Source organism: Leptosomus discolor, chromosome 1 (genome assembly GCF_034619465.1).
Source record: "Leptosomus discolor isolate bLepDis1 chromosome 1, bLepDis1.hap2, whole genome shotgun sequence".
NCBI lineage: Eukaryota > Metazoa > Chordata > Aves > Leptosomiformes > Leptosomidae > Leptosomus > Leptosomus discolor.
The window spans coordinates 103590641-103614166 of NC_141391.1; the positions used below are offsets into that span (position 1 = coordinate 103590641).

The following is a 23526-nucleotide window of genomic DNA, read 5'->3' on the forward strand; positions in this document are numbered from 1 at the left end:
CAGAATAGACCTGGTGGCTGCTCAAGTATTTGTATCACAGTGGAACCAGAAATTTTAAGATCTCAGTACACCTGAGGTTCTATGCGCACGTAGCACCTATCCCTAATGGATCACAGGGAACATGCAGAGAGATCCAAGACAAAAAAAGCAGTTTTCAGAGTGCATGGAGTTCCACCAAGCCAGATGCACCCAACAGCGTTGCACAGTGGTAGGCAGCTCAGTAGACAGCTGGGCACAGCTGGAGGAGCCAGCTGTGAGCTGCCTTCAGGCAGTCTGCCAGCTGCCTGCACAGCAGCCCTGTGGACGGGTGTACAACAGCTCTCCATCTTCTACAGAGTCAGTGCTGCCAAGGAAATCAAGACCCAGATCCTCAAAAGTATTCAGGTGTCAAGCTCCTACGATGTGCCGATGGGGCCTACACAACTTGCTCTGCATCATATGGGAAGTATGTGGGAGTCCAGACTTAACACCAGTTGGCCCAAATTTAGAAAGCAGAGCCTCCTTCTTAGACCATACCCTATAAATACACCTAAGAACAGAAGAGGAGACATACTGGCTCAGACCAAAAGCCCACGCGGCCCACCATCCTCCTGTCTCCATTGCTGCCAAGAGCACGTAAGTGGAGAAACGGAGCGGCAGTCACGTGTGATACCTCCACCTGCACTCTCCCAGCCTCTACCACTTGCTGCTCAGTGACTTCAGGCAGAGGTAGCTAGTCCCTCTGCAGACTTCTCTCTGATGAACTTGTCCTGTTTACCCTGGAGCCTAGTAAAACTTTTAACTCCACAGCATACTCCTAGAAGGAGATCCACATCCTGCTTATACACCAATTGAACAAAGGTCCTAAAGAAAGAAGGTGACTTATTGCAACAGCTCTGGATCTCTCCTGAGAAAACACTGTGAGATGAACTGAATAGTTGCATACTCTGCATTGTACTTTACAGTCTTCAAACTTGTGAGGTCTTGTTGAGGCAATATAACAATGGAAAGAGCAGAGAAGCAGAAGCAAGGGACTTCCGTGGTCCCATTCAGGCTTTATGCCAGCTGTGTCACTGTGAGGCTTTGGGCAAATCAGTTCATCCCCCTATACCACTGTATTTCCACCAGTAAAACAACAGACACAACCACCTCCTCAAAGAAAGAGGGAAATGATTCGTTAGTTAATGCTGGTACAGTGCTTACAGAGTAGAGGTAAAACAGTGCTACTTGCAGGGAAAGAGTCCTACTTTTGCAAAGCACAGGCTTATCTTTAAGGACATGGAGTCAGCATGGCTCCCGTGTGCTCACCTGAAGCTACACACTTACTTAAGTGCTTTCTGCAGATACTTTCTAATGTCTCAAATATAAGCATCTAAACAATATCATGAAGATTAGCCAAAACATCTGTCAGGAATATGTTATTATAAGCAAGCCTCCCTACTATACAAATACATGCCAAAATACCACTTAGATGCTCTGTGATAAATTTTACCAGAGAGGATTTTTAAGATTACCTGTGAACTACTCCTGCCCGGTGAAGATGTTCAACTGCCAGGATAAGCTGCCGGATATATTTGCGCGCTTCGTGTTCCTCAAGTCTTTTTTTCTCATAGATCTTGTGCATCAAGTTGCCACCAGGGCACAGCTCCATGACAAGGTAGTAGCTGTTTTCAGTTTCCAGTATATCCAGCAGCTGAGCAATATTCGGGTGGCGGATCATTTGCTGGATCTGCCCTTCCCGTCGCAGATTCTTGGTGACATAGGTGTCCTTTTTGGCTCTTTTTTTGTCAATTACTTTCACTGCCACCTAATGAAAAAACAGAGGAGAGGGTTGTTAGCAGTCACACTGATGATTTATTGTTTTAACCTTTTATTTAAAAAAAAAAAAAAAAAAAATTCAAAAGGGTGTCAGTCTCAACTGATACACCATGGTTTCAGGCACAACTGCCCAAGTCAGAGAAACAGCTGTTTTTCCAACCCTCTGACAATTTCTTTCTTTATTGCCTTTTATGATGTCAGACAAAAGTTATTTTGAGGAAATAGGTAATGAAGGAGAGAAGACAATCTCACTAACCATAACCAAACACTTAGCAAACTTAATGCTGGGCATTTATTTTATCTATTTTCCCAGAAAGTCTTCAGGCTGGCATTTACAAGTTTTAAGTGTCATTTCTGGCTCTTCCTGGCTTTGGATATATGACTTGAGATGATATGCTTCCATGACAAGTTTCGTAAACTATAGCCAAGTGTTAGTTTTACATGATTAAACAGAATAAAAAGATACTATGAAAAACAAAGTCATTTTGGTACCACTCTCTTGGCACATTTCTTTTTCCTCTTTTAAAATGTGCATGAAAGATGATCCCCTTTTGACTTCTAGAACTGTGCAACTCTGCAAAATCCAAGACAAAACTTTTTTTTTTTTTTTTTTTAATGGAAGTTCTCAGTGGCACACCTGCTCACAGCTGTCCAAGTCAACTCAAGCCCATCATGAAAGTATATAATAAAACTAAGGAGACTCTGTACCGCAATCTACAGCACAGCACGTGTTAGCGCCTATCCGAGTACTTTCCTTCTCATTGCTGGTGTGGAATGCAACATGACAACAAAAGAATGGGACTGGCTGGGACATCACTCTGTTCTACACCTAAAGAACCTGGTTCCTTTTACTGTTTTAATGGATTTGCTAAATAGCCACAATAAAAGTATCTCCCTTTTTTGCCTCAAAGTTATAGACACTTATTAACTTATTGAGATTTCTTATTTAGACTGGGTGCTGCAGACTTCCAGGTCATCTGCACCAGACAGAGATTTAACAGTTTGTGCCAGGCTGAGTAACAAAAGGCATTATGAAATCCTCCTCCCCAGCTCCTCATTTCCTCGGAGCTTTGCAACAAAGGAAATCTTTCAGCACACGCACCCAGACCCTGCAGCTCACCATCATTACCCAAGTGACAGCTGCTTGTTTGTCAGGATGACAGCAGGGGAAACATGATGGTTGGTATTCCTGTGTGACACTGAATTTTACAGGATGCAAAAGAGTCGTGTTTGCCTGGGTACAGGTCCAACAAAACACATAGAAAATGCCACATCTGCCCCCTGCCACCCCCCCAACAGAGGCACAAAGATGCTGCATCTGCATCTTTGCCATCTGCCTCGATTTGGCTCCAGAGGATCTCCCACATTACCTTACTCCTACAAGGAGAAGGAATAACAAATGTGGGGAAAACCTGTATTTACCCCAGCCTTAACACCCAGACAATAGCAGAAGCCCAGGAGGCTTCCCTCCATCTCCAACTCATACAGCACCTCTTGATGGCTGACAAACTAACTACTCACAGCAAACTCACTTTCAACTATGGCCAACTACATCATGACAATCCACAGCACTGCGGGCTGGTGGGCTTCGGCAACAGGGAGACAAACTTACTCAAAACATATCTGGCCGCCTTCCTAGCTTGAGAAAGTGCCAAGCACACATCAAGCACATGACAGCTCCCAGTCTGATTAGCCTTACCTTTATTTCTTCTGCAAGCAAAAGAAAGGTTAAACTAGCGAACACTTTGGTTTTCCTTTAGAAAATAAAATCCACCAAAAAAATGGTCTGGAAATATGACAACAAAAATAGATCCATACCCTTTGACATAAATGCCTTGAATCAAAGTCAAGTTTTATCAGCAGATGAACAGAAGAATAAAACTACAGGAGTTGTGGCTTCATAGTCTGTCCTAAAAGCCAGAAGTCAGTATCGCTGAGCAAGTTATTAGCTGGGTACGCTTCTGCTGCTAGAAGATCATTCTGATGAAATACCACTGATAAAGAGAGAAGATTGCACACCACACACAAGACAGCTGCCTGGGTGAAACCCAGAGCAGCATCAAGACAATGAACGCCTGGAAGCTACATTCCTGACTAGTCACATTAAAGAAAGATCATTTAGTCGTAAGATAAAACAACAGGTAAATCATAGCTTAACTTCACCATTTTTGAAAGCCTCAGGTGATTCACCAAGGAAACAATCTTAAATTAGTACATTCTTCCATCTAATGAGATAGAACTAAGAAAACAGAGGCTTGCATGGATTATGCAGACAGCAAACCACAGAAGTTATTCTGGTGAGGACAAACAAATTCATGGGTTACAGAAACATGAGATGCCAGATTGTTTGCTGGCAGCACAACACAATCTCTGCAAAAACTTAAAAAAAAAAAAAGTTGGCATTTTCCACAGCTGCAGGATACAAAACATGGAGCTTAACAGTATGGAGCAGTAATCTGTTATCCATATTGGTAAGTAGTTGACCAAAAAAAAGCACATTACTACACGTGTGCACATCTGCCGCCCAGGCTGAGCATGGCTGTTGAGATGAGGGCAACCACTTGAACGCAGGAGTCAGAGCCAACTATATGACTACTTGATAACTTTTTCACTACCACCAAGGATTAGCTTTCTGTGTCTTGATTTTCTCCTTGATTTTGACAAATACTTGGTCAGGCACACTGCCTATCCCATCAGACAAGCAAAGCTGCTTTCAGACCCACCCTTGACTCTGAGTTACCTTTCCCCCTTCAAGGCCCCTTGCATTGGGTCCAAGAGATCCACTAGCACAGCTGACAGAGCTGACAACGGTGGAAACAATAGTTTTGTTTCGGCAGCAGCTTTGCACAGGGGAAAGAGAAGAACGAAACACCAGGCAAGGCTATGGCGGACTTGCATCTCCCACATCAGGCAGCAAACTGGCTTCGGTGCGGTATTGTGTGCTCCCAGGACAGGTGTGTGTGGGACTCTGCGTCCTCTCCTAGGTCCGTGCTGCAGCACAGGGCACCCTGGAAATGTCTCAGACAGATGCCCCCACTTGTTGTCTCAGGGACTATTCAAAAGCCAGGGTCTTTAAAGAAACCTCTATATATCTAAAGAAAAAAAAATGTAGCTGACCCAAACACACAAGCAGCCTATCAGCTTTCATATGGATGTTCTCCATAACAGCTTCTAGCTTTTGCTCACTCCCCTCTGTTCCTTCCGGGTCTTCTCCCTTACTACTCCTTTCACTTATTCTCCTGTCCTCCTAGTCAACGCCCTTTTCCTTGCACTGCAGTTATTTTTGCTTTTGCTTTCTTGTAGGATCACTTTGCTTCCCTAAATGAAACGCATCCCATGGCACAAGGGTTGTGCAAAGGGGTCAGCACTCTCAGGCAGAGCTCCTGTGGGGTTTTTTTGCTTGTTTGGGTTTCTTGATTTTCCGCCAATTTACAGTTTACTCTGAAGCATACAGAGGAAATCTAGGGATCAAACTCTTTTACTCTACGGCTGACTTAGCTTCTAAATATCCCTAATTTTGAGTTCATCCAGAGTTAGACCAAGGTTAAGTGAAGACCGAATGTGGCCTGATACATTTAATACACACAGCCTCCTGTACAGTGTAGATGTGTGTGCATATACCTGAAAATTTCATTCATGCAGAAGGAAAAAGCATTCAGCAGAGAAAATACTGCAGATGTTAGATAACCATAAAGTAAACACATTCGAGCTTTCATAGCCTACTCAAGACATGCCAATTATTCAGTTTTGCTCTCCCCAGTTTCAAGTAGAGGCTCTTTGTCTCTGCATCATGCCTATTTCCTGATTTGAATTCTTGGCCAATATTGGCACAGAAATAAAAAAATAAATGATAAAGCAAGTAATTACTGTGAATGTGTAGCAACAGTGGCTCTTGACATTCAACACTTTGCTTTTGGCTAAACCTTTGCTGTGTAAATAAATAAACGGTTTAGGTTATTCTGTGTTGTGAGATACAAAGATGAGTAATAGGCCGTATTTTTGGTTCCTGAGTCCTAGAATTATACTGTTGGAATGAATTACTTTCCTGAAGTTTATGGTGTGACACATCATATGAGCAATTGCTGCTTCTCTCGATCGTCGCACTAAAATAGTTCAGGTTGGGCTAAAGCGTACTGAAGTGGAGGTGAGGGGGAAGTGCAAGCACCACTCTTCACAGATTCTTGGAGGAGGCAGTGACATTGCTTACAGAATGAAGCAGCTAGAACACCATCAGCAAATACAGGCACGTGTCATCACCCAAACAAAGGCATGCATTGGTCACGCATGGGTGGAGGATTTTTGCCAGCTACTGTCTTAGGAGGGTTTGCGAATCTGCAAGAGAGAGGCAGGGGGGTGGGGTGTGTGTCCATGGAGCTGACTAGCACGAAACTGCACAAAAACAGTCACAGCAAGGCCCTGAGAAAAAGCAAGAAGAGACAGTTTAAAGGACCAAACGTTGCCTGGAGAAGTCTGGGAGCCAGAGCTTTGGTTGCTAGATCACCGCTGCGTCCAGAGAAAACACATTTTGCATCCTCTCTGTAAACAGTCATGCCTCAATACATGAAATTGCAACAAAGCATGGAAGGTGGCTCAAACACATCCTAAGGACGCCCCGCGTAGCATCTGTATGTCTATGCGAGAGGCACATTTTACATCGGGCAGCTCCCCAGATCAGCGCCCTGACAGCACGCCAAGCCCATGAAGCCGGTGACTGATCTGCTGCACCAGGCAGGAGGAACCTCCAGGTGCTCAGTGGACAGAAGTCAAAGTCATCTTCTCCCCCTCACCTTCTGCTGCCTATTTATAACCCTGCCAGTAACACTTGGAAAAATCATGGGTCAAGAAGTAGTGCTTTTGTTACCGAGGGAAAGCTGTTTGCCTACCCAGTGGACATGCAAAGGTCTATTTAGATCACTGCCTGACTGCTCTGCAGCAGTGATATTTTCATCAGGCTGCGGCTCAGTCTTACCGAGATTTTTTTTTTCTTCAGACCAACCCTCCATAAATAATCCTCGGCGCTGGAAGTCTACTTTGTAAACTCCTATTTTTCAACTTCTGCTGTGGTTCAATAAGAAACTCAAGGCATGGTATGCCTGCAGTGTACTGCTGATGGGAAATCAAATGTTGGATATCAGGATGAAGCTGAACACAAAAACAATATTGTGGGAGCAGGCAGATCCAAGCCTGGTGTAGAACCCATTTTCAGCTACATACAAAATTGATGGAAGGCAGTCAGGGTTCTGGTTTTTGGTTGGTTGTTCCTCCACTCCCCAAACTGGAAAACCCTTTATTCAAGCCATGGCTTTAAAGTAGAGACATCTATCCCTCTACCTGTCTTTCCCTGGTGAATCTCAAGCTTCGACCTGTTAAGACATATCATGATTCCATCTCATTAAAAACCAAGTAACAACTATATGACAAGCAATGACTTCAGTCACACGGTACATTAGCACTTGGGGAATCCAGGAAACCCAGTTCAGCCTCCGGTTTCTTGCTTGCCAGATTGGATGTCTTTGCACAGGCTGCCTCTTGGCAGAGCGATGCACCTCAATGGCAGCAAGCTTTCCTGTTTGCCAGAAAATGGGTTTTCTCAATGGCCTGTTTGCCAAGTCAAAATCAAGAGGTCTTGAACAATACTCGTGTCAGATGCCTACAATAACTAGAAGAACAGTTCCATAGTAATGGCTCCAGCTTGGCAAATAATGTAACACGTTTAACTTTGCAGAGATCAGAAGATGGCATGTGACCTTGCAAAATCAGGGTATGACATTCCAAGGGCTTTTAAAGAGTTTTCCCCACTTATCCAACCACTTGAATTGCTTCCTTCTGTAAATTCTCTCCTAAGAGGAAGGCAGTTCCTGCAGACCTCTGCCAAAAGGAGCTTCAGCTGAATTGAGAGGAAACTGGTTTGAATAAGAATCCAGCAAGCACTGTGGGATTTGGCCAGGAGACCAACATAGCACAACAGAAGAAACTTCAGCTATCGGAGGGACTATTAAGCTACTGGAGGAACAACCACCCTGTGTTTTTTTCTTCTCTTCGTCTACCACCCCTCCCCTCTTTTTTTGCCAGTCTGCTTCTGGCAGACCCACTGGAGATGATGCCAAGCCAGGCAATAGTGCTGACTCAGCACTGTCCTGGGCCATGGGAGACCTGGTGCACCCTGATCATTCAGAAGAAGTTCAGAGCCACAGGCTATAGGGTGCAGCTGGGGGAATAGTTGATGGGAAGGCCTGAGACATGGACTTCACCACCTAAACCTACACACCTTTAATGTCTAGTTTAAGCTTAGCCAGGAGAATGAGACAAAAAGGCAGACCATGTAGATATTTCATAGCCATCATTAGTGCATGCCCATCTCCAGCTCTTTTTTGAAGTGCACAAGGCAGCTCATGCAATGAATTAATTTTCTTTTCTTCCTTCCTTTCAGTGATAGCTGTCTGGCATCGCTTGTAGCTTGCTTTGTATTTACCACTGTTCTCACCACAAAAATCTGAGCTTCGTTTTCAAAACCGGCTGGTGATTTTGGGTGGCCAATTCAAATCATATTAAACAGACCTAACTTTGAAGGCTGCACAGTTGTCAGCACAGTCCTGAAAGCAATCCCTTCAAGGGTATCTCAGTTTGGGCAACCAACCAGCTTTTCACAACTGAATCCAAGGATTAGAAAATGCCAACTTCATTCACTGGGTGGTGTTTATTCCTTCCTTTAGCTGTTACAGCTTTGCAAACTTTACAGTACAGCAAAGGAAAATTTTTTTCATATAGCAAGTTCCAATATTTTAAAAAACAAAGTATTAAAGTATTAAAGAAAAGGATCACCCAAGCAAATGCATAAGAGAAATCAACAAACTGTACTTCCTCAGAAAGGACCACACATGTCCCACTCAGGACAGACAGAAATCACAGCTCTTCCGTTACAACTGTCAGACACAGATGTGTCTAGACACGATCACAGAAACACAAACTTAACTTTCACCGTGGGACTAAACACAAGGAAACTGTAAGAAGGGTAACATGCTTGATGTTAAGCATTTGCCAAATTACCTTGCATCCCATATCACCCAATTCAGAGAAACTGTCTGAAGAGGCTCCCTGGGTGGCATTTTTGGTGGGACTCCCTTTGGCTATCCTGCTTGCCTTCCCAGTTCCCTAACAAATGTTAGCACCATATTCACCTTTCAAGAACTGCTTTCAAAGAAAACCTCAGAGCATTTCTGAAAGTATCACAAGAAGGTAACCACTTGCTAACCATTCTGCTTACAGCTTAGCCATTCGCTTCAAGGAAGCCAGCAATCGTCCAAACCTGCAGCAATGTGTAAAGGCAGACTCCCCCACAAGAATAAGACCTGTCCTATTTATCAAGGGTAGAAAAGTGATGGCCATCTGATATCTTTTATATTGGCCTTGTACGCTTGCTACAAATGGAATAGGGAGGGACAGAGGTCGAGTTAAACACATGCATGCATGTGCACGTACATGCACTGTGTAAAGGCTGCTCAGTAGCTATACAGTGACGCATTGAGGTTTTATGTTAAACAAGCAGTATCATCTCTTTGCTTCGCACTTGGGTGGTGATGTTTGGTCTTTGACAGTTTTTTTGTATCTGCTCTTTGTAGGACAGATGAATATACAGTTTTGTATTTGCTCTGACATTAGTAAAATCAGCAAAGGCAGAGAGGAATCACTTTTGTTAAAGTATTCTCTTTTCTTCTGAGTCTCTGACAGCGTAAGCCAAGAGTTCTGAGCTCAGCAATACATAAAACCAGCTGCTGCAGAGACAAGTACAGGATAAATGTCTCAGCAGGCAGGAGGCCACTCGCTCTGTTGGCAGACTAGACATAGTCAGGAAAGCTTGAAATCAGCCCCCGAAGAAGTATAAACTCTTCTAAATAAGAAAGTAGTTCCGAGTACGCTCACTCATATACTTCAGATTCAAGGTATCTTGAACAGAAAGAAGCAAATTGCCAGGGGATAAAAAGAAAATCTTACCATTACCTACAACTCAAAGACAACAGTATCCAGCAATGCAGAAAAGGATTCATGAGTACTTTAGATAAGCAAATGAACATAAACTATTGATGCCACAGCCAACTTAAACATAATCCCTAAAAGCATAAGCAGGATGTATCTGTTAAAGTAAGAAAAGGTATTAATGACACCTGTCCAAGGCACTGGGGACTATTATTAGATTACTGTATCCAGTTCTGGTGCCAGTAATTAAAAAATTATCTTAAAAAAATTGGAAAGAGTTCTGAAAGGAGCTTCAGGAACAGTCTGAGGTTCAAGAACTGTCGTAGCAACTGATTGAAGCTCAAAGGATTTAATTAGGAGAACGTTAAGCACTGACTTGATCATTTGCTACAAGTACCTACATGAGGAAAAGATTTCTGATAACAGAAAGCTCATTAATCTAATAAAATAAAAATTAACTTCCCAAAAGGCAAACTGGGCAAATTCAAGTTATAAATGCGATCCCTGTTTTTTTAGGTGCGGTGAAGTAAGGATAGGAACATCTCATCTTACAGAGATGAATGTAGATCTTGAATTTTTCACCCCTCTTAGAAGTAAGCAATAGCTCAACAAAACATTGATATGGATACTCCTGAAGAGAATACTAGGGGGAGCTTGTCTTCTATAGGAAGTCAGACTGTACAATTGCTGTGATCCCTTTGGGCTTCAGTGCCCACATATGCAAAGAGTCTCTGGTCCCTGTGGAGAGTGGCAGGGGACAAGGCACGACACAGAAGGATGGGGGTTGACCTAGGCAAGACGCTCTGGGAGCTGTCAGCAGTCACATCAACAGATGTAAATTTTGCAAGCTCTCTCTGTCATCCTTGCTGGAGCTCCCCAGCGCAGAAGACATGAAGTGTCACGAGGAGTCATGCAAATATTGATGCTGCTGCAGACAGCCCAATTCACCCACAGCTCTGCTGCTGACTGTATTGGCACAGTCAAACTAGTGTTTCCACAGGGAGACAAGAGTTTTGATGTGTCGAGGCACTGGTGTTTGTAAGGACATAGTACAGGGTTGCTCCCACCATGCTAAGAGCAAGGGCAAACCACATGCAGGTTTTAAGACTGTCAGTGTTGCAAGATTGTGCACATGGGCTCCTCAGGGCTTCCTCACACTCTACCTTAGTGCCCTTCCACACAGTATGGCATCCCCTGTATTTCTGCAGCTCTTCCTCCCTTTTCCTCTTTCTTCAGTCAGGAAGGAAGTAAACCGAGCAGAGGCAATTACCGATTTAACAGATGACTAATACCTTGTCTGATGTGGTCCATTCCCATAGAGCAGCTCAGATTCACTGGAGGAGAGCTGTTCCCAGCTGTATTTCTCTTCAGTGTGCTTACTTCATGCCATACTTCACGGGCAGCTATTGCTATCCTCTCCTGTACATGCTTCTGCCCTGCTGATCCATAAAGCCAGCTACCCCCTCCCCTCTTATCATCTGCTTCACTCCCTTTCCAAACAACTGAAAGAAAGACATACTCTTATCTGCTAGTGTCTCTGCCACCTGGAATGGCCAGAACTCCAGAGCACAGGGACCAGCAGAAGATAGTTTTCAGGCAAGGAGGATGCTGTAATCCTGCCCCTACCCAGCTGCTCTGAACAGAAACCTCCACGAATTACATTTTTCCTTGGTGCTACATGTCCAAAGGAGCAGAATTTGTACAATGCACAGATGCCACAGTGTCAGAGCACAGCCCAGGAGCAGGAACCTGCATGGCTACAGCATGGCTCCATCCACAGGAAGGAATGCATGGCTTGTCTTGGAGTGGGTCATGGAAGGGATCTATCTCACCTCTGGCAGAAAAATTCCAACGACCTTTCACCACTCTCCTGGTCAACTAACTAATGGGGTAGCCATAACTGCATATCCCAAGAAAGTGGAGCACATTTTTACCTCCTGGGCCTCTAAAGATATCTACACAAGTCAAGAGAGATTACGCAGCAACTGATGGAGGCAGCAGCAGCAGAAAGCCAGACACAGAGGTACATGAGGATGCACTAAAGAGGTTCCAAAAGAAATCCTTAAGAGCTTGTCAAAACCAGCCTCCAGGCTGGAGACATCCCCTGCAAGGAGAAAGCGTGTCTCTGAGTGCTTGGGACAGCTGGTTTGCCTCGCCATTGAGATTTAAAATATTCATCAAGTATGACTTTACAAATACCAGCCGTTTTTCGGAAAAGGGCTTTTTGACCCCTGTTCATAACGTAAGACTGACGCACTGAAACACCATCCAGCACTTAATGTGAAAACTCTTTGAGCTCAAGGTATGATCAGCTAATGGGAAAGACATTTTTAAGGGCCTGTCACACAAGAGCACAGGGAGCCTGATGTGCAGTCACTGTGGCAGATGGCAAACCCATTCAGACCAGCAAGGTCCTTATTTCATATCGATCTAAGTTGATGGCTACTCACAACCCCTCACAGAGGAGGCCAGTGTGACAACTGCTAGAAAACAGAGTTCCCCTCCACCCAGACGTGGTCCTAATAGGCTGTCAGGGCAAGAAGCAGCTGCCAGAGCTGAGGCACAGCAAGGCACAGTTGATGCCTCGGTTGCAAGTGAACTGTATCCCAACCAGCTGTTTCTGATAAACCATAACTTGCCTTCCTAATGCTGAAAAGTTCTTCTGTCACAGCGAGATGGATGAAGATCTCAGGTTACGTGTGGGGAAGCAAAAGCAGAGGAGCGACACCAAATGACATTCCTCTAGCACAGATCCCTACAGGAGAAGCCTCGCTGTTTATGCCACTTCCCATTTTCCTGATCATGGACTTGTAATATGTTTCACATGAAACAGTCCCCGTTTCGCATTTTAGTGATCAAATGCATAACTGGACTCAAGGAAAACTAAGCATTCCTGATTTAAAGCTCTTTAATACCAATATAGCTTTATGACTTTTAGGAGAGAAAAAAACCCAACAAACAAAACCCCAAGAGCCACTGCTTTTGAGGCCCAGGTAATACCCTCCTTTGTAGTGATTTAAAACACAGTAGATAAAACATTTACAGCTATTGGAAGCCAAGAAAAAGGTGCCTCCAATGAAGTTTTCATATATAAATAATGTGTTTTCTCCCTTAGCTCTGTGGACATTATTCACAGAAAATAAATTTCCTCTCTGAAAAAAATGTTTCCATGACAATCTTCCACAACAGGCAGAGAGCAAAGGAACTTTATTATATATAACTTATCTTTTTTTAGTTCTCTTTGTTGCAATGATTTTTCTCATAGCACTAGCAGCACTGATCTCGCACTGTAAATGAGAAGAGCCCTGTTGGGCTCAGCGTTAAAGGTGCTGGACCTGGAGCTCAGCAGCGCAACAGCAGGGCAAAGCATTGACAGAAAAGGAAACTTTGTTCAGGGCAGCACCAGCTTTCTGACCACTTTTTGCAGGTGGTCTCCCTGGGGGATCACAGTAATTCCTCCCAGACTCTTTCCATAAGGATGAAGTTTGGTTCTGCTTCCTGCAAGCACTGATCGTAAACGCAGATCAACACACCGGTTTTGCAGGGATTCACCTTATCTGTTTAGAAATGGGCACTTATGCCCAAGCGTGGGCCCCAGAGCCGTGCTCATGATGGTGGCTTCTCTCTTACTCCAGCAAAGCTTACTGGAAAAACCTACCCGGTTCTCTTACATCAGCACAACCTCCATGAGCCCACCGAAAACACTGGAACGACAAAGTTTGTACCCTCGAGGCAATCAGCCACTAGATAACCTACCAGGGAAGCACAGCAGAAGTTTCACAGGGCCACAGAATCAACAGGTTTGGGGGTTTGGCTCTTCAGCTTATCTCAAAATAACAGCTAAGCCTATCTGGAGCTGAAGTAACACAAAGCGTGGCCTCACGGCAAGCATAAGAACACTGGAGATGGTTGGAATCTAGGTAGTACTGGCTTGCTTTGGTTTGGTTGTATCCCATCCTGCTAGATGAGCACCAACACAGCAATCCACCTAATTCTTCTGGCTGGTATCCACTCAGTCATTGGCTTTGGACAGTTTTAGATGCTTCTCCATAACCCTGAAGAGTAGGGTCAGCACACAAACTCTCCGTTCATTTTATATTATTGTTCATACAACACAACAGCTTGGGGTTTAGACAGACTATTACAATTCAGTTGCCAGGTTTGTCACACCATCTCAAAACTGCTTTCCTTACGGGCTTATATCCCTGTGAAGACTAAGTGCTGCTCATTAATAATCTCCATTTTCCTGACTGCAGGCAAACAAACAACTCATGAGGGCTGAGGAGCAAAGATGCCTAATGCCTAGTGTTACATCCACTGAAACGCATGAAGCTGCAGTAGCATTCTCCAGCTCATTCGTGTAAAAGGAGATACAGCAAACTGCAAGATGTAGAAACCAAGATGTGTGTTAATTACCAAGACATTTACAGGTAATGCATGCCTACAAAAACAGGCACACAGCTTTACACATCATTAAACACGTTAAAAATACAAAACTTGCAAAAACAAATTCAAGGATCCAGATGTGAGCATCGTGTAAGAACTACACCTGGTGTCAATTCAACCTAAACACTTGGCTTCCCTCAATACTGCATATGCCACTGAAATTACAACAGTCTATACAAAAGCAGCACATTGCTGACATGCACTGTCAGTGATGTCCTTAAAACTGCTGAATGTAAACTTGAAAGCAGATTATCTCAAGAGGATAAGCAACTGCCACATGTGCATCAATTCAGCTCATTGCAGAACAAGTTGCAAGCTACAGCTGAAAAATACTAAAGCAATCTTCCTGGAAGACAGACTGCACTAATGAACAGGCTCTCCTGCCTATTAAAGCCTATTCCTTCTTACACTAAGTATGCAACACAGAAAAGGGTTAGAGGAGAGAGCATGGCTTTATACCAAGTGCCTGATGCAACCAGTTATTGTCCAGATGAACAAACTGTTAGCAGGTGATCATACAAACTGAGCAGGTAGGTGCAGATCAGCAGTTTGGCTTTATTCTGCCTTATGCTTGGATTCTCACACGGTCTGTAAGACATATCAGGGAACCTTCTGCTGACACAGCAACCAACCTTGTGGTCCTGCTTCCAGCCAAGTCCTCACTGATACCATTGGAACCACGACACTGCCCTTCAAATAATTTTCTCAAGTATCGTATGTTAACAAAAGCATATGTTTAGCAGCTTCAGTACAAATTATGCATCCGCACACACACACACACAAACCTCTGTGAAAAGAACAGTGTCAAAGCTGTGAAAGCAAACACTTAGAAGCAAGGAAATGTCAAAATTCAGGCTGCAGAAACACCCTCATTTCATTCCCTCGGTGCATATAATTAAGAGCAGCATATCATCCAGGTGCAACAGTTGGCAGCTGTTAATAAAAGTTAACAGCACCCTGGGAGAAAGGCACTGTCCAGATTTGCAGTAAGCACCTTTCAAAAAACCATTTTTTTAATTGATAGAGATAAAATTCAAAAATACGTAGAGAAACAGGTAAGAAGATAACTACTGATTAAATACTTAGAGTAAGAGAACAAATGCATCTAGGAAATTGCTATACAAGTATCGCTGGAGGAAGAACATAAAATAACAGATCAAATTTCAAATTGAGATCCTGTGGCTTTACCCTCTGAGCCCCTGAAAGCAGTGAAGGCATTCAAAGTTTCACAGTTTTACCTACAACCTCATGATATTAGGGGGGAGTAAAAAGGAAAGGATTGAACTGAAAGACCAGTGACCACCTCAGAAACTCAACTTTTGTTTGCAATGAAATAACTTCCTGGCCTGTTTGGTTGGCAAAATTGTTTGAAAGTGACACCCCACCCCCCCCCCCACTGACGGCCCTCAAAACTCAGAAATCAGACACAGGTAAAGATCCTAGAACTATATAGGAGTACATACCAAATTTCTCAGGTTTTAAGCCAGTACTACTACTTGGGCAACTCTGTATCTTGAGATCAGGACAAGGTTGACAATGGCAAGTCTCAGCACAGAAGCCCTCAATGGGACGCCCCCACCAGTGTCAGTCTCACAGATGAAGAGCAGAGATGTCATAGGGAGAGACACACAGTTATGAAAGGCATTATCAGGGCAAGATCTTACTTGCCAACACACCCAAAGGCCTTTGGCCACCCAGTCAAGTTTCCATTCCCTGAAGTCTATGGTGGAAGACACAAGAGAGCAGTTAATTTACTCAAGGCAAAATTCACACTGTGACATGTGAAATCATATATGGCATCGTAGCATCCGCTGTTGTCTACCAGAACCACTTTTTGTCCATATTTCTCTGCATCCACCTGCCTGTATTCTCTTCAACAGTTGCTAGAAGACAGAAATTGTGCTTAACGAGTTGCTCCAGCCTTCGCTTCAGGTTAAGAGGTCCTGATGAGCTGCCTCCTCCATCCTATCTGAGAAGAGGATGGAGAGGTCTGCAGTGGGAGGGGGCTTGCAATGGGAAAGGTGGGGTGCAGGGCCAGGGACTGATACCACTGCATACGGACTTCTTGATGGTCTCATTTACATAAACACTACTTAAACTGACAGCCTGTGCCTAGTCACGGGAAGCATTTTAGAGGACAGCTGCCTTGGCTGATGCAGAGCAGCCACATAACCTGCACGACCTGCATCTCACATGGACTCCCTGGCAGGAGGACCCAGCCCCAAGTCACTCCACACCTACCAAAAAGGCTGGGAGCTGCACCGCTCCCCTCATGCTCACTGAAAAGCGCTTCGGAAGGCAATGGCAGGGCACAAAGTTCGCACAGAACCGTGCCTGCTGTGCCGGTGTATAATTTTGGATAATGCACGTGGCACAATGTGCCGCTGGCAGGTGACAGCCATGCAGGCACCCTTTGGGAACTCCTCCCTCCTTTGAAGAGGGCTCACTGGGGCGAAAGAGGCACTTCCAGCTCTCTGCAGGGAGGCCGCTCTGCCCACCTACCCACCCCAGCACCTCCAGGGTGCCCAAATACACTTTTCTTTTTTGTTTTTACCTCTTTAATACAGAGTCGCATTCTGAACACAAGCCCTTCTGTGAAAAGGCCACTTTTATTATTAATTACTTTGCCTTCATAGAAGGAGCTGGTAAACTGTATTTTTAGCAGCTGCTTCCCACCAAATAGCATTGTTGCAGAAAGCCACTTGACTAACTGTAACTAAAAATGTACCTTTTCCAAGCTTAACAATAGCGCTAAAGAAAATGACAAACAAATTTTTGGGTGGTTGAGAAATCAAATGATTCAATTTGTCTCCATGACTCTTTTTTGTAATGCTGAAGATCACACCTAAAAGTAGTTAAACGTAATCTCAGTTCAAGTTTGTTTATAAGAACTTTGGCTCGATATATTGCCAATACACTGTCGCTCCACAATGCTCTATGGAGTTATTCAGACACTTCATCAAGGTCCACAGCAGATAACACAATCTATTCGGTCTACTAATAGAGCCTCATACCACCCCCACTGCAGTGACAGCAACGTAATCTCAGCTGTCTAAAAATGCACAAAATCATTATCTTGCGATATCTCCCTTTGCCCAATTCCCGTCGCCCAGCAATTGACCCTTCTGAGCCCCAAGCACAAGGCTTGAAACAATCTGAGAGTTTATTGTGCACAGGCTCCCAAAGTTAGCTGAAAACAGCTAACTCAGCGGGGTTTCAGAGCCACAATTTAAAGCTAAATTGGCTTGCTCTTCATAGAGGTACTATGTTTCCTTAGGATTAGCAATAAAGACTGCCTGAGCTGATCTGACAAATCAGCCTTTTACCCAAAAATGTCAGATTATAGGCTGCGATAATTTTATTCAAAAGCAATGGAAAGAATAATCTGTTCAACATTCTCCTGCGCTCAGCTAAAATACACTTAATTGCATCAGGCACTACCAAACATTTTTCAAGCCCAGAAAATAATAACATGCCTGACATTATGGCAACATAAACCACATCATGAAGTACCGCAAAAGATTTGATTTCAAGTCCAATGCTGAAGACATCCATAGGGAAAGCTTAAAAAAAATCTCACCTTAGCTCACCCTCTCATGCTTAGGTGCTTATAGGAGCTGCTGATTCCCATCCCACACAGGTCACTCAAAACTCATTGTTCATCAAACTGCCCTCAAAGCAGCTGGTAAAGTAACTAGCGTTTGGCCCAAAGTATATAACATCTCATGCTCTCTTGAAGACCTCTTTAGCTTCTAGCAATTTCAGGGTGAGGTAATGGCACATTTTTGGCATCCGCTCCACATTGCCTTGATTCTGTACAATGCATTGTGTCAGTACGAGGGATCCAAGCCTAGCTGGGGACTCATTAATCCACAGATTTCATTTCTAAACACACAATTTTCTGAAACAATAATGTGCATTAACTCCTCTAGAGTTGCTAAAGTCTGCTGCAAATCAAAACCTGTTTGAGCCCCCCTTACTGGTGTTAGATATTTTGTTGACCATAATGGCCCGGGCTCTGCAAAACAGCTACCAGACATTAGTAGTACGACCCCTACTTTACACTATTACAGCAATTTTATTGAAATTTAGGGAATGCCCTTGCTCAACAACAGCTTTACAAGACAAAAATCAGATGTCAATTATTTTTTTTTCGCTTTCAAAACACATGCAGGCACTAATCCTGGAATAAAAGGCTCATAAAACATCAGCTTAGAAAAATGCAGCAATTACACTGATCCAGCGAGCTGTCCACGGGAGGTGTCTTTGTTTCCACATTTTGCTTTGCTGAACTCCACTTGTGAGCGTATTAAGTACACACTCTTGCAGATTAACTTTTCCTCTGCAAGCGAGCAGACTGGAAGACTATACATGGCCAATTTCTGGCCCACCCCACAAAAGGCGGAACAGCATTGGGCCCTTACAGAATGATCTCTTCCAGCTTCTGGAGGAGCATGGTGTCACTCTTGGGGATCATCCCCCCTCCCCCCGCCCCGAGACAAAGTAAGTTGAGGGATGGAGGTGGGTAGGGAGAGACGACAGAAGGTAACTGTCACATGCAGCTACTGATGCCATGTCTCAGCTCCGTTAACTCCAGCCTGACTTCAGTCACCTGATGTCTGGAGAGGAGGTCTGTGCTGAGCCTCGGTGTCACCTGGGTTCAGATGCTGGCACTGTTCTACCTAACTCTGCAGTGCCTCATCTGCTCTTCACCAAGACTTCTCAGAAGGCACAAAAATAGCTCAACCAATGGATCTGGCCCTTCATGTATCAGGATACTCTTGTGGAAGCACTTTGCCATGGAGAAAAATTATCTCTCAGCTAAAACATCCTCTTGCCTTGACCTGCTGCCATCGGTCCCCACTCTCACACCACCTCGCGCCTTCACTCTCGATCCCATTTCCACTCTTGCCAGCCTCAGCCTCCACTCTGACACAGCTTTGCACTCCATAAGAAAGGAACCTGGGTAAGCAGATGTTTTTCTTCTCTTCCTCATATCACAGGCAGGGCTCAGTTGCCCGTGGTGGGCTCCATGTAGGCAGAGCTGCCGGCAGCTGTGAGGCAGAGCCAGTTTGGGCACGTTTCAGCTGCCTTTGGCTGAAGGCCACACAAAAACTCAGCAGAGGAATAAGCCCAGAAGAGCTGAGCGTCCATCAGCTCTCTACTCAGGGTGAAATTCTCACATGGGGTCACACATGGGAGGGAAAGCATTCACCCCTCCAGTTAGAGGGAGGAACCTCACTGAGATAGGACCTCACCTGAAGCAAATCATTAATTACTCTTAGCTCCCATTTATTAACTCTGCTTATCCATAAATACCTGGAATCAAATAGGTGGACTTTCTGGGAGGATGGACCTTTGATTTGAAACTATGCGACCGATCTTTCACCCACTGAAGTCGATGGCAAGAGCTTCCTTTGATCCCATGGTACAAGATCAGGTCAGATGGAGCTCAGAGATCATCATGCCTGTCCACAAAGACGGACACGGCGGCTCAGCAGGAAGGAAGCGTGATCCTCCTAGAGTTTCTGCCTGTCACTTTGTCACAGTGTGTGTTATTCAAGACATTGAGGGTGAAAAAAAACAAACCCAAAAAGGCAGCAGTCCTGGGAGCTGAGACAGAGGGGCGTGTGGTGGGTCTTTATTTTTTCCCCTCTTAACAGACTGAGATAAATGTAGCAATCTAAAAACGTGGAGGTGGGAAGGACGTGTGTGTGCATGTGCCTTTTATCAACTGGAGGATCATTGGATGTATCTGTTACCAAGGAGAAGCACATGCTTGGTAACAGAAGAGAGCTTTTTTTTTTTTTTTGCATTCCTATATGATAATAATCACTAACCTTATCATTTTTCTCCTGATGAAATTCAGAGCCTTATATTAAATTTCACTCCGTGACAAATTTACTGGAATGAAAAAAAGAAAAGAAAAAAATCCAAGAGTGCAGGAACGCAAGCTACCAAGATGCAATCGCTAACAGCGGCACACTTCCAGTGCTGCTGGAGCTGGAGGAAATTACACTGTATGTAGCCCCACTGGCCCAAGGAGCTTTCAGTAACAACAAGGCATCCTGCTTTGGGTAGCCCTCTGTTAAGGACCTGATAAAACAGAGGCAGAAGTCAGGCAGCTCCAACCACTCTTCACCGGGGGGGGCCCTAGCGGGTTTGTCCTGGCTGTGTTTACCACCCAGCCAAACCCCTGCTACTCTTTATAATGCTGTGGGATCTCCTGATTGATGGGTGAAAGCCTCCACTGAAGGGTTCTGGATAAGAAACAAAAAGCAGAGAACCCTCCACGGACTTTTCTTACCAGCACCCTGGGAAAAACCCACAAACATCCAGGGTGCGTATCTCTCGTCTTTTGCCGCGCAGGGGTATCAACAACTTCTAATCGCCGAACTGCACCCTCTCCTGCAGGCACACGCAGCATCTCCCATCGCTTTGATGAGCAAGAAGTACCTGTATGCGCTGTCGCGAAAATTTTCACACTGTACGAAATGTCGCGACTGCACACAGTGACCGCTCCTCAGCAGCACTTGTCTCGCCATTAAAAACCCATTTCTGACCAAAAAAACCCCTAAGCAAACAAGCAGGAAAAAAAAGAGAAAAAAAAAAAAAAAAAAGAAAAGAAAAGGGCAGGTCAAGGCAACTGAGGTATTTCGAGAGGAAAGCAGAACTACAGCCAGGGAAACCCCAGTACGCGAAGGGGAAGCGCCGCTTTCACGCCCGCAGCGTCCGGCAGCGCCGCGGGGAAGTTGGGAGACGGGCGCCGAGGGCGGACGGGCGGGCGGGAGGGGGCTCGTCCTCCCGGCCGGCAGAGACCCAGCGCCTCCCCACACACACACACACACACCCCGCCCCGACTCGCCGGGGTGCCGGCAGCCAGCCCGAGGGGTTGCCCGGCGGCCCCGCTGCGGGCGCGGTACCTTCTCTCCGGTGAGCACATGCAGCCCCTCCCGGACCTTGGCGAAGGAGCCCTCTCCCAGCTTCCTGCCGATCAAGTAGTTGCCGACCCTCTTGGTGTGTTGGAAGTCGCGGAGCCGCTCCCGAGGCGCCGCCGCCGCCGCGCTCAGCCAGGCGGCCAGGAAACTGCCCTCCGCTCCCGCCGCCGCCTTCCGCGCCTCCCCGCCGCCGCCGCTGCCCGCCACCGCCGGCGGCTCGCTCAGGAGCCCGTCGCCCGCCGCCGCCGGCATGCCCGGTTCTGCCGCTACCGCTGCCGCTACCCCTGCCGCGCCGCCTGTCCCCGGCCCGCGGGGCGGTCACCGGGCGGGCAGGAAAGTTGCTCGCGGGAGAGCGCCGGCGGCCAGGCTGGGGCGGAGGGGCCGGGGGGGCGGAGCGGGGCTGGCGGGGGGCCGGGGCTGGGGCTGGGGCGAGCCGGCGGCGCGGTGCCCCGGGCTGCCGCCCCTCATTGGATCCAGCACCTCCCCTCCTCCCTCCCGCCCGCCCGCCGCGGCTCTGCCCCGTGCCGGCAGCGGCTCCGGGCGTGAGGCCGCCGCGCCGAGCTGGGGAGGAGGGGACCGGGGGAGGGAGGGACCGGCGGAGGGAGGGGGAAAGGGATCGTTGAGTTTGAATTTGCGGTAATTTAATCCGCTCGCACGCGGCGGAAACACATGCGATCCGAACCCGCCAGCTTGGGGGGGGTTCAAATCAGCCTGCCCCCCCCTCCCCCTTCCCTTGCCCGGCACCCCAAACCGGGGGTGGCAGCGCATCCCTCTCCGGAATTGAACCAAGGGTGCCGGCTGCCGGGCAGCGCCGTGACTTTGCGTGTGGCTCTGTTTTATTGCTGCTCGGGAATATCTTTTGTGCTGCTTTTCCCCCACCTGAGCCTCCCTCCTCACCCCCGTGTCGGGAAAACGTGCGACCGCGACGCCACCGTGACCGCCCCGCCCGCTGCTCCGGCGGCGCCGGCGGGCTCCGGTCCCGCTCCCCGCCTTGTTCACCACCGGCTTCTCCATCTTATGCTGCCCGGCCCTCTGCTCTCCTCTGCCGGCGGCGTCCTCCTCCTCCTCGTCCTCCTGTTTTGCAGCGAGGGGTTCCTGGCCGAGCACCACCCCCACCCCGCATCCTGCGTCCCTCAAATGCTCCCCGGTGCTTGGTGGAGCGGGAGAGAAGGAGGCGACCTGGGCACCTATCCGCCGTGTCCAGGGGACTGTCATTTCCCTAGCGATCTTCCCCATCTCCTGGAGAGGGAGAAGAAATGGGTTTATTGCCATTTTCACTGCCCAGCCCCCTTCCTCCTAGCTGGAGGCTGCGCTGGCAAACCGGAGACGCACGGGGAAGGAGAGCAGGGATGGGAGATGAGAAAGAGCTGGCTGGCAGCTCTTCCCTGCTTTGAGTTTCCGATGGTCAGGGATGCTAGCAACCTTCAGCTCTTGCTGTGGGTGGCCTAATAAAACAGTTAATTCATTGAACCTCCTCATGGCATGGAGGATTTTTAACTTAAAACCTATCTTCAGCGTGGTGTCAGCAAGAAAGTAATCAAGGACCTCTATTTATATTTAAGCTTAATCTACGTTTTCAAGTTTTGCCTGCGTAGTTGTGTTAGCTGATACTTTGGGGGGGGGGGGGGGGAGAAATCGCGCGCACCGTAGCAGATGGGAGCTATGTCAGCAAAACCTGCCGTAAAGATGCAGTTGTACCTGATAAAAACCTGCTTAGAGCTTTGCTGCAATCACACTCCCTCCCCATGTGAAGCTGTGATTCCCACTAGAGGGCTGGCTAGCACGGCTCTCCCCGCACACGGGCTGCCACGGCTCCTTAAGCTCCTCTTTTACTCCTTAAAAATGTCAAGCCAATTTTACACCACGTTGCTGCCCATTAACCTTTGCTTCCGTCTCCACTCCACTTCTATCACTTTGCTGGGAGAACCCCTCTGGTCCCTTCCGCTGGAGTAAGTCTAGCTGCATCACTAAGCAGATTTTGGCTGGCATGGGTGTTGATGAGCCGTGTGCTCCTTCCACGCCACCTTTCCTTGCCATCACTGCTTTGGTAAAACTTCCTAATTTCAGCGAGAGCTGAGCAATGTCATGATTTTACCATGCTGATTGTAATGGATAACAATTTGTAGTCTTCCCCTTGTCTGTCCAGGCTTCCCAAGCCATAGTTAATCAGATTAAAACATACCCAGGTCTGGCTTTAGGCAAAAGGTGGGCAGCTGCCCAGGGAGGCTGGTGGTGAGGAGGTCCAGGCTGCTTCTGTGGGTCAAGGCATTGCTGCCAGAGGTGCTGAGCCCTGCCACCTCCTCATGACCCCATGGCTGGGGCTAGTTGGGGTGCAGCTGGGGTACGAGCCCTTGCCACCCACTGTGCAGCA

At 46.6% G+C, this 23526-nt stretch overlaps 1 protein-coding gene across 3 annotated transcripts in view; it reads right to left on the reverse strand.

Moving 5' to 3' along the window:
• Nucleotides 1-21407, reverse strand: part of HUNK (hormonally up-regulated Neu-associated kinase) — a 60031-nt gene extending 38624 nt beyond the window's left edge. For all 3 annotated transcript variants that reach the window (XM_086462088.1, XM_086462080.1, XM_086462072.1), the window contains exons 1-2: nt 21141-21407; nt 1494-1786 (exon numbers count right to left, since the gene is read on the reverse strand). In XM_086462088.1, coding sequence (XP_086318214.1) covers nt 1494-1786; nt 21141-21407 — 560 coding nt within the window. The remainder of the gene's footprint in view (nt 1-1493; nt 1787-21140) is intronic.
• Nucleotides 21408-23526: the final 2119 nt, after the last annotated feature.